The sequence below is a fragment of the Canis lupus genome, chromosome 2, assembly GCF_011100685.1.
Source record: "Canis lupus familiaris isolate Mischka breed German Shepherd chromosome 2, alternate assembly UU_Cfam_GSD_1.0, whole genome shotgun sequence".
In the NCBI taxonomy this organism is placed as follows: domain Eukaryota; kingdom Metazoa; phylum Chordata; class Mammalia; order Carnivora; family Canidae; genus Canis; species Canis lupus.
The window spans coordinates 67,947,029-67,957,871 of record NC_049223.1 but is presented as its reverse complement, the minus strand read 5'-3'; the positions used below and the strand labels follow the sequence as shown (position 1 = coordinate 67,957,871).

General features: G+C 46.1%; 1 protein-coding gene and 1 long non-coding RNA gene across 7 annotated transcripts in view; one reads left to right on the top strand and one right to left on the bottom strand.

The window, feature by feature from the left end:
• Positions 1 to 320: 320 nt before the first annotated feature.
• Positions 321 to 10,843, bottom strand: part of YARS1 (tyrosyl-tRNA synthetase 1) — a 31,184-nt gene continuing 20,661 nt past the window's right edge. For all 4 annotated transcript variants that reach the window (XM_038531187.1, XM_038531188.1, XM_038531190.1 and 1 more), the window contains 7 exons: positions 9,240 to 9,375; positions 8,683 to 8,768; positions 5,341 to 5,476; positions 4,153 to 4,250; positions 3,129 to 3,322; positions 2,463 to 2,604; positions 321 to 1,196 (listed from right to left, as the gene is read on the bottom strand). In XM_038531187.1, the coding sequence (XP_038387115.1) occupies positions 1,086 to 1,196; positions 2,463 to 2,604; positions 3,129 to 3,322; positions 4,153 to 4,250; positions 5,341 to 5,476; positions 8,683 to 8,768; positions 9,240 to 9,375 (903 nt within the window). In that variant the 3' untranslated portion in view covers positions 321 to 1,085. The remainder of the gene's footprint in view (positions 1,197 to 2,462; positions 2,605 to 3,128; positions 3,323 to 4,152; positions 4,251 to 5,340; positions 5,477 to 8,682; positions 8,769 to 9,239; positions 9,376 to 10,843) is intronic.
• On the top strand, positions 7,691 to 10,801 carry LOC102156991. 3 transcript variants are annotated; one of them, XR_005355881.1, is made up of 4 exons: positions 7,691 to 8,167; positions 9,044 to 9,408; positions 9,852 to 9,975; positions 10,598 to 10,801. It is a non-coding gene; the product is annotated as an uncharacterized LOC102156991 (long non-coding RNA). The 3 variants fall into 3 exon arrangements; XR_005355880.1 differs by having other exon boundaries at positions 8,908 to 9,408; XR_005355879.1 differs by having other exon boundaries at positions 7,691 to 9,408.

Here is a 10,843-nt window from a genome sequence, read left to right as displayed (position 1 = left end):
AATATCTTAAGCAGGCTCTGTGCTCTGGGCATGGAGCCCAACGCAAGGCTTGATCTTACAACCCTGGGATCATGACCTGAGCCCGAAATCAAGTCTGGTGTTCGACTGAGCCACCAGGCGCCCCAGGCCTCTTTTATCGTCAAAGGAAAAGTCAGTGTCTGTGATCCATCCAATTCATCACCGTCCCTGCTCCTGCTAACATTACAGGGTCAAAAGTCCAAGATACAAGCAGCCTATGCTGGGTGAGGGGCCCGGCAGCTGCTCCACACTTGTGTTTCTCCCTCCTGAGATGGTCCAGCTCACAGTCCCCATCCAGACACTCTTGTTCAGACAGTTTATTTGAATTCATGACAGTGATAGTGATTCTGATTGATGCCTTATGGAGAAGTACCCCACCCTCTCTGAAGAAAGATTCAGGCTGCACATCTGCCGTACTTCTGATATTAACCCACAGCTGGTTTAGGGAATGTCCCAACCCAGCAGGATCAAGGGAAAAAAATCACAGGAGCCCCAGGGCAGGCCCTGCCCCCAGTGCCAAGCCTCAAGCCTCACGGTTGGCAGGCACTGGGGAAAGCTGCCCACCACTTGGTAGACCACTGGGTTCTCTGTCTTCCCCTCCCTTTCCTTTTCGAATCCCACAATTTCCTGTTGGGGAAAGGCTGTAATTACCCCAGTTCAGGCACCAGATCCCAGACAGAGGCACAGCTGCTGGGATAACTCTAGGAAAACATGGGAACCAATATTTTTCCAATTAGAAGGACTGTGGCAGAAACCTTTTCTATGAGTTATATTGAAACCAGGTTTCTCCAGTCAGCTGCCAGGGGAAGAAGGTAGAGCTGGACTCCCTGCTGCTGCCCCGACCTCAATACTACCCAGGAGATCAGTGGCTCACCACAGCAGCCCCGACAGGATGTTTCTGGATTCTGGGGAGATTGAGCTGCCACTTACTGAGTTCCACACCTAATAAAGTCCCAAACTTCCTGCTTTGGTGTCCTGGGAGATGGGGAAACGGGGTGAAGGACGGAACAAACTGAGACAGCAGATGACTCAGGGTGACAGGAGAAGGGAGCAGGATGCTGGATTAGCTAGCTGATGTTCCCTCCTTTCAGTGATTTACAGGAGACGCACCCCAGCTTGGTCATGAAGTTGGTTTGCTTCCACTGTGCGATGCAATCCTCAGAGGTTTTAAAATCAGCCTGCACAAAAGAAACAAAAGCAGTGAATGTGGTGGCCACGGGGCTGCAGGAGAGCAGGCTCTTACGCTCCAGTGGTGCGGACAGACCTGCTGGACAGACCAAACTGCTCTGCCAGTGGCTCACCATGGTCTCTCATATCCAAACAAGCACATCTGAGGCATTTAGTTTAGGAAAACAGTCTTGAGTAAGTGCAAAGAACTATGTATCAAGATATCTATTGAATAGTGAAAACCTGAGAACCTCAGTGTCTTACATTAAAGATTAAATAATTTTGTTACATTATGGTAATTATGATATAATACTATGCAATCAGGTACCCCCTCTCAGTGTTTAAGAAGATGGGGAAGTTTTTCTGGCATCAAGTTAAATAAAAAAATAAACCTATAGCAGGACTCAAAGTATAAATACATTATTTCCATACATAGAGTCCACAAAGAAATCCTCACTGATGCTATTTTCTGGTACCTCTAGGCAGCAGGACTATGGATATTTTGTTTTCTTCATGTCCCCTATATTTTGGACATTTCTGCATGGGAAATTTATTTTATAGCCAGATAAAATAAATGATTCAAAAAAGCAGCCTGGAAATGTAGTAAAGAGGAAATGGATAAAACCACCAGCCTGCCACATGCAGGAGGACAGTGGTAGAAAGCACTCTGAACACCTCCCAGAAACACCTGGCGGAGCGAGGATGTGAGGGATTAACTAGGGAAAGCCACAGGTGTAATGTTAGTGCCACGAGGACAGTGAACTGTTGTCGTTTTATTCCCTGATGCAGCCTGAACCCCTAGGGCGATAGCTGCCCATCTATCGGGCTCAGTATCTGTGGGAAGAAGGAACACATTCAGGGGTCCCAGGGACGGGCTGTATGTGAGTCCATGCCCCAGAGGGCAGAGAATGAGTGCTCTAAGACCAAGGTGGGCGGGGGGATCCCCGCTCCATCACTTCTGGTGACCCTGTGTGGCCCTGGCTAATATCCTGCCAGACAAAATAGGGATAATCCTCTGATCATGGACTGAGGATCAGAAGAGGAAATGTCTAAGTCCCTCACACCCCCTCAAATAGTCTATCCACTCTCAGTAGGTGCCAGAGCTCCCGTGCTCTGCAGGCACCTCCTCTAGAAAGGTCTGGACTCAGGAAGGGAGGGGCTTAGAGGCAGGAAAGCCCAGCGTGGGAGCAAAGGCCATGGTGGACTCAGTAGCAAAGCAGTCTGGGGACACAGCACAGGTGGCCCAGGCAGGAGCCAGGGCATTGCCACCTACTTACCTGCAACTTCTCAAAGACTTTCTTCTTGGGCTTGAGCTCTTCATCTGGTTGGCCCTTCTCATAGCCCTTCACAAACACTCGCTCCCCAGGAGCAGAGCCTGGCGGAGGGTCCAGAGGCTCAACTTTGCGGTTTACTCCTTCCCTGAGAAGACACACAGGACGAGGACACGGTGAGGCTGTGGACTGCCCACAGCGGCCCTGGAAGCCAAGGCATCAGGGCCTGTATGGAGGGGCCACAATGCTGGAGGCCCAGGAGATCCTCAGCACTGAGTTACATTTCTGGACGGTATCAGCGTTGCCTTGACCCTCTGTTGGGAGAGATACCAAAATCTGGGCTTTTGGAGGAGGAAGTAGGACAGAACAGAGACAGCAAGGCCCGGACAGCTAGTCAGAATTAGGTTTGACTCCTGGCTCCATCTCTCACTGGTAGAGGGACTTGGGCATGCACAATACTGCTTTGAGCCTTCAACTTCTGTCTTAATAAAACTGACTTTGGGTAAAGTGCTTCACGCACAGTACTTGTACAATAAATAATTCCTTCATGCATCATCTTTTGGATAGTGCTTGCAGGGTTTCCACTTGGCGCATGGAAGGGCACCATGTAGGCTGATTCCCTCCTCTCCCCCCACACCCCCTTCTTGCACTCCGCCCCAAGTTCTCACTTACATAGAGGCACAAAGAAGCATGCCTTGGGACTCGATGCCTCTCATCTTCTGGGGTTTCAGATTGCACAGCACCACCACCAGCCTATCCTGCAATTCCTCCTTGGGCACAAACTGTACCAGGCCGCTCACGATAGTCCGGGGTTCAGCTTCTCCCACATCAATCTTCTCCACATACAGGCTGTCTGCATCTGGGTGCTGCCAGCAAGAGACATTAGTCCCAGACAGTGTCATATGGAATGGATCACGGGCGGGGCCCGATGAGCCCTCTGACTGCTGAAGTGGGCGTCCATTCCTCAGCAGAGGCTCCTAAGGGACCCTCTGGGGCAAACTCTTTCCAGGTCCCGACGACAGTAGAATGGGTTGTAAAGGTACATTTTAGCCTCCACCAAGAGGCAGGCTTTGAGTAGAATGAGGCGTGCAAGGAGTGTCCTCCAGGGGTGAAGACAGGCCTGGACTGTCTGGGTGGCTACATGCTGCGCCAGCCTGGTGGATGGGTGGGGGACAACGCTGGCCGCACCATCTCAAAGAGCACTGGCAGCTATCTCAAGGTTGTTTCAGTAGTTGGGTCTACAGTGAAAAACATTGCTGAGAGAGGGAAAAAAAGCCACAGCAATGGTCCCAGGTCACATAACCTTCTGTCTCTGGGAAAAAGGAAGTCCCTTCCCCATTTTCAGGGGTGGGTGGGATGGGACAGGGCGACAAAGTGCTCATCCAAGATAAGGCCTGCAGCTAAGTCCAGACAAACTGGTAGAGACCAGAGGAGTCTATGGGACCGGATTTAGCGGATAAGCAAGCTCCCTCTGACTAATATCTTCCCCCTCTATGAGTTCCTGGCTGTGGTTGGTTGCATAAGGTCCAGAGGCAGCAAAGGGAAAAGCCTGACACCTGGAGTTAGGCGCCTGTGTTCTGACTTGCAATATGACCTCAGGGATGTTACTTCCCATCCCTGGCCAGGTTTCCTCCAGACGGAAACAGACAAATGTGACCCCTATCTGCCTCTCTGGGATGTGATGAGAAATGAGTACCTTGTCCACACTAATGACTTTCCCCACACGGATATCCAGCCGGGATGGGATGACCTCCTCTGGTTCTGAATTTTTGGCAAGGCCTTTGGCAACTGGCTCTGGGAATGAGAAGAACCCGAGGGGTCAGAACTCTCCTCCTTCACCATGACAGGTCAACCGCTGAGCCCACCCAATGAGGACACCAGCAGGGGTTTAGCGCAGAATGCCCAGAACATACCCACTTTTTTATTTACTTACTTACTTTACTTATTTAAAGATTTTATTTATTTACTCATGAGGGACAGAGAGAGAGAAGCAGAGGCACAGGCAGAGAGAGAAGCAGGCTCCATGCAAAGATCCCGACGTGGGACTCGATCCCAAGTCTCCAGGATCACGCCCTGGGCTGAAAGCAGGCACTAAACCGCTGAGCCACCTGGGCTGCCCCAGAACATACCCCTTTAGTTATATCTTCTTTTTTTTCTTTTTAAAATAATCTCTACACCCAATATGGGGCTCATACTTATGACCCCAAGCTCAGGAGTCATGGGCTTTTACCAAATGAGCCAGCCAGGTGCCCCTAGTTACATCTTTAAAACAGGATCAGCAACCTTTTAGAAGTGACATGCCAGATTTTCATCTATTCTCTCCCTCAGTTATTAGCTGGAGAGGAGGGAAGAAGAGGGATGGTAGTAGTTTTGCTACCTTTAGGTATTTCCATTCATGCACTCCACATACATTTTTCGAGTCTGGAAGGTCACACAAAACCATCAATGTTAATATCTCAGCATCATGGATAAGTGGATGGCTAACTAAGAGCCACTCAGAAGCATATGGAAAGGTATTAGACAAAGCTGAAGATGAGCTTCCCTAAGGAGCTGTACAAGCTCTGCCTGAACAGCTGTGTTACCTCATGGTCTAACCCAGCTGGTCTCTAACCAAAGAACATTTAGTGAAGCATCATAGTATGTATCTCACACCAGGAGACTTCATACAACAGGATGTAATCACTTCACAGTATCGCCCAGACCTAGATCAAGATGACTCAAGTTCCATTCCAGGAGTTAATGGGGTAGGATATCCTTGCACTTCAGACCCCCTGGCTTCTAGGGCTCTCAGTTTGAGACCGACCTTTCCCTGAAGCCCACTGACAGGCTCTCTGTCTGATGTCATGCACCCGTTGGCCCTTCCCCGCTCCCTGGCTGGCCTTACTCTGCTTCGAGGGATCTGGGTAGGCAGCACTGGCCAGTTTCTTCAGTGCAGGAGTATTAAACTTTTCCCGGATAGGATCCAACAACTTGTTCAGGGCGACTTCGACAGAATTCTTGAGGTCTCCAGGGTGTACAACCTGCAGAAGTGTACAAAGGCCCAGTGGAAGGAGGTATCAGAGTGGGGCACAGGATATCTGAGTCTACTAAAGATAATGTGTATGTAGAGTACAGGCTGTTGATCCTCAGAATCACCTTAGGAAGCTGACAAAGCCAAGAGGGGGGAGAAAGGTTTAGGAAGATTATTTTACCTGTCTGAGATTTAGGTTTTTTGACTCTGAATTCCATACTAAATTGAGGATTTTTATTTTATTTTTTTTTAAAGATTTATTTATTTGAGAGAGAGAGAGAGAGAGAGAGCGCGCATGCAGGGGCAGAGGGAGAGAGTGAATCTCAAGCAGCCTCCATGCCCACTGTGGAGCTCCATCTCATGACCTGGAGATCATGACCTGAGCCAAAGTAACTTGAATGTTTTTATTAATCAAATTCTTCTAGTCCCTCCATTCATGCTTAGAGTAGTGGCATGAACCAGGTGTCATTTGCAGGCGGAGAAACAGAGAGGCAACCCAAGGAGACAGCCTGGCGGGTAGCTAAGTAAGTGAGAAGAGCGAGCAAGTGCGTTGGAGTTGAACCAGGGTTAGAGTCCCTGCTAGCTGTGTGAGCCCTGGACCAGGCACTTAATAACCTTCTAAGCTTTAGAGGGTTATTAAGATGCTTTACTTAAGAACTGAAGAGAATATCTATACCTCAGAGAGTCAGAATGAGGATTCAATCCCACAATGTGGGTAAATATGGTGAGTGATTCTAATTTTTTTTTTTTTTATTTATTTATGATAGTCACAGAGAGAGAGAGAGAGAGAGGCAGAGACACAGGCAGAGGGAGAAGCAGGCTCCATGCACTGGGAGCCTGATGTGGGATTCGATCCCGGGTCTCCAGGATCACGCCCTGGGCCAAAGGCAGGCGCCAAACCGCTGCGCCACCCAGGGATCCCTGGTGAGTGATTCTAGTGCGTGGTAGGAGCTCAGCAATTCAATTTTTCTTGTGTCCTGTGACTAGTACTTTTATACTTTTCAAATCTGCCCTGAAAGGCTCTGCTAGATATTCTAAGGGGTATCTCTTAGCCATGAATACCTGTAATACAACAGTGCCTACATTTTAGTTTCTGATGATATTCCTTCATTTCCTTAGGAATTTTTTTTTTTAAAGATTTATTTATTCATGAAAGACACACAGAGAGAGAGGCAGAGACACAGGCAGAGGGAGAAGCAGGCTCCACGCAGGGAGCCTGATGTGGGACTCGATCCCGGGCCTGCAGGATCATGCCCTGGGCCAAAGGCAGGCTCTAAACCGCTGAGCCACCCAGGGATTCCCCCTTAGGAATTTTAAAAGTGCTACTGGCTAGTCATTTATTGGAATAATAAGAAGGATAGAAGAAACATATCTGAAAAAAGAGCCTGAAGTAGCACTAGCCAGTAGCACTTTCTGTGACAGTGGACATGTTCTGTATGTGCTGTGTCACATAGGTGCCACTGGCTGTGTGTGGCAGGTAAGCCTTACTATGTGCCCAGGGCAACTGAGGAACTGAATTGTAGTTTACATTTAAACAGCCACATGAGGCTAGTGGCTATCATACTGGACAGAGGAAGCCTAAAGCTTTTCTATTATTAAAATATGGGGTTTGTGGCCTGCCTCAGGCTGGAGGGAGAGGGTTTCAGGGCAATGGCTGTGAAAATCATCCAAAAAATAGGCCACAGAGTTCATAGGTCTTTTCCTCTATTTGATGTTCAAACCCCCACACTAGGTTGCCTGCAGTGGGCTTCTGGTCTCTGCTTGAACACCTCAGTGATGAGGTCACAAAGTTAAGTGAGGCAGTCCAGCTTGTTGTCATACAACAAAGGTTGCTGCACAGCTCTCCCTGATGTTGATTCTGAACATGTTTCACTATGGTCCCCACCTGTAGACCTGGCTTAGCCCTCTGGGGCCACAGGAAGAAACCCAACCCTTCTCCCATGAGTCGGTCATGTTATCTGAGGAGGATTGGACACAGGCCTGATTCCCAGCCAAACATCCCCAGTTCTTTCTTTTTTTTTTAAATATTTTTTAAATTTTTTATTTATTTATGATAGTCACAGAGAGAGAGAGAGAGAGGCAGAGACACAGGCAGAGGGAGAAGCAGGCTCCATGCACCGGGAGCCCGATGTGGGATTCGATCCCGGGTCTCCAGGATCGCGCCCTGGGCCAGAGGCAGGCAGGCACCAAACCGCTGCGCCACCCAGGGATCCCCATCCCCAGTTCTTTCAACTGTGCTTCCGTGACAAGGGTTTTGGTCTATTCCCTATCACAGCCTCCTTCCTCTCCCCACCAACACACCCCAGACTATCAAATAAACCTCATAAAACTGAAGTCCAGGGCTGAAGGCACAACTCCAAATGTACTCACAACAGTCGAGAACTGAATGGACTATTGGCTCCCTGGTTCCAGACTCCACATTTCTGATGTCTTACACCAAGGCTTAACATTTCTGATCATCCAATCACACTGATTCAACCCAAAGTCAGAGTCAACCAAAAGCCCCCATTCCAGTCCCCATATGCACCACTATCACATCTTCCCTTTATGACCTGGCCCCTCCTGTCTTGCCCACAATAATTCATGCCTCACCTTTTAGATTCATGTCAGACCATGCCATTTTGCGATTCCACATCATGCTATTTCACCTTCTGTGTCTTTTGGATGTTGTCCCCTCTGCAAAGCTTTGCCGGACAGCCAGGTAATCACTTCCCTATTTTACCTTTGGACTGTGTATACATCATCATCATATAGTCACACAGCCATACTATTTGTTTATACGTCTGCCTCTCTTTCTGAACCATGAGCTTCACAAGGATTTAATCCTCTGGTGCCTAACTCATGGGTACCTAGTAGTTCTTTTGTGAAGCTGTCTGTTGAGATCAGCAGGATCCTCTATGCTGTCCTTTCCTAGATGTTTCTTTTTTAAACCTTGACTATGCACCTCTCCCTAAAATGGTTCATCTTGCTGGGTTTGGTCCTTTATTCCAGGTTAAATCCTTTGCAGAGTGAATAGGATACTAATATATTAGTTTTGTGCCATTTGCTTGCCTAACCTGTGAACCACCCAAATCCTCATTAAGCCATTACTCACAATACACAGCCCTGGAAAGCATCAAGCAGAAACTTGGGGCAGGTACTAGAAATCTGCCTAGGCCAAGAAGGAGAGGTCCATCAGAAGGAATTCAGTGGGGATTACTCCTCCTTTGGGATTACCTCATCAGCAAAGTCCTTTTCTAGGTCCAAGTAAACGGTATAGGTTTTGTTTCCACCCCATTTCTCATCTCGAAGGATCACAAACTCTGTAAGACAAAGGATCCATGACAACAAACTCATCAATAATGGCAGAGTCAGCATTCCTAGCTCAATGTTATGGATATTTAGAGTTTTTGTTGTATATTTTAAACTTTATTATATGGCATTTTATTGTTCTTAAATCAGATGAGCTAGCAACCCAGCGGCATCCAAGCTCAAGGGAAAGGATCGTGCATTACATTTCTTTCATACTTCTCTAATTCAGCATGCCTGTGCCCACCCTCATTTCTACAACCCCTGCCCACCCTATCACCCTATGTAGAGTAACCCAGTGACAATCTCATGGGCAATGAAATGATATCCCAACTGCAAATGTACACTGGTGTATTAGAAGTCAGAGCACAGAATCAGGGAAGCCCATCTCTGAAGGAAGACTCCTGACAAACCACAAGTATGATCACAATACTAGTTTTGCTACTTTGGCCTGGCCTCTGGGAAGCAACCAAGGAGTGTCTTACCGGACTTGAGAGGAAAGAGGACATGCTTGATGAAAGACAAAACTCCATTGTTCTCCACATTTCCTGGCTCACAGAAGGCCTTCTTCAATTTTTTCTTCACATCTTCCTTCCGGTCAAGGAGATCAATCTTGGACTCCTAGAAGCCACGGAGGAGAAAGGACCTCTTATGGTGAGAAATGAGATATGCTCAAATACTCTGTGTATTTTAATGTTTTTTTTTTAAATAGTTAAACATTAACAACTTTAATAAAAGCAGAATTAATCAGAGTCAAGAACCACTCACAACATTGCCAAAAATAATGATTTCAATGTTCCTGTGTTCTTCTAAGGCCTTCAACACAGAACATTGTTACAAATTTATAGTTCTTACAAACTTCTAGTTGGAGAACAAATGTCTACCCTTTGCTTTTTCACTTGAGACTATATTGTAAGTATTTCTGAGTGGCTACCTAGTCTTTCCTTATAATTTTTATGCTGTATCATATTCCCAATTATTAGTGACAATATACTTTCTAAACTGTTAAATTATTTTCTAATTTTTGTAAATTATATGCAATATTACAATGAACATCTCTGCAGAGGTTTTTTTGTTTTTGTTTTTGCTCTCTCTAGGATTCTTTCCTTAAGCTACCTAAAACTGCTAGGCCCAAAACTATTTTCTCAAAGGAGCATACTAATCGTTACTGCCCAAAACAGTGTGTGAGAGGACTTGCTACATGGCAACCCCCAATACCAGGTACTGTCTAGTATCTAGAGCCGTTTTCCCTTTCAGGGTAATAGGTATTGTTTCTTATTTTGCAGTGAGTAAGCTTATGGTTCTTGGTGTTCAGTGGTTACCAAATTCTGGTCCATGTATGTCTGTATATGAATCATCTGGAGTGCTTTTAAAAAAAAGTAAATCACTGGGAGATGAATCAAAATCTCTTGAGGCTGGGCCAGGAATCTGTATTTTTGAAAAGCTCTCTGAGTGATTCTGATGTAGTCATGTTCAGAAACTGCTACTAACTCTGATTTTTCCAGGGTTAACATACAGTGAATGTTACTAAATGGTGTGAGTGGTATGATAGTTTGTCAAAGAAATAACTAATACATGGAGCATTTTAACACAGAGAAAAACAAATGAGTATATTATTCTAAAAACTCTAAGTTTCCATGCATAAATTTACTGATCTCTGTTCAAAAAACTGAGAAGCCAGACTGAAGCTAGATGAACACCCAACCATGACTTTAATCAGAATCACCTGGTAAAATATGAAAGTAAATACAGATTCCTGATATTGTCCAGAACTACTTTATCAGAATCTCTAAAAACAGTCTAATCGATGCTTTTTTTTTTTTTTTTTTTTTTAATTCCCTAGGTATTGCTGAAGCTCAGCTGTGTTTGGGAATCCAGAATTCAACCTTTCACATCTTTGGGTTCCACTAAGGCCCCCATTCTGTACCCTTAGGGATCAAAACAAAAGTGTACTTTTCCTAAGCAGGACTTTTAAATGTTAAAAGATACTGGAAAAAAAAAAAAAAAAAAAAAAAGATATTGCAGTTATCATATTAGTTATGTCAAACATCACCTGAGAATTAAGATGCTATTTGGTAAAATGCAACCC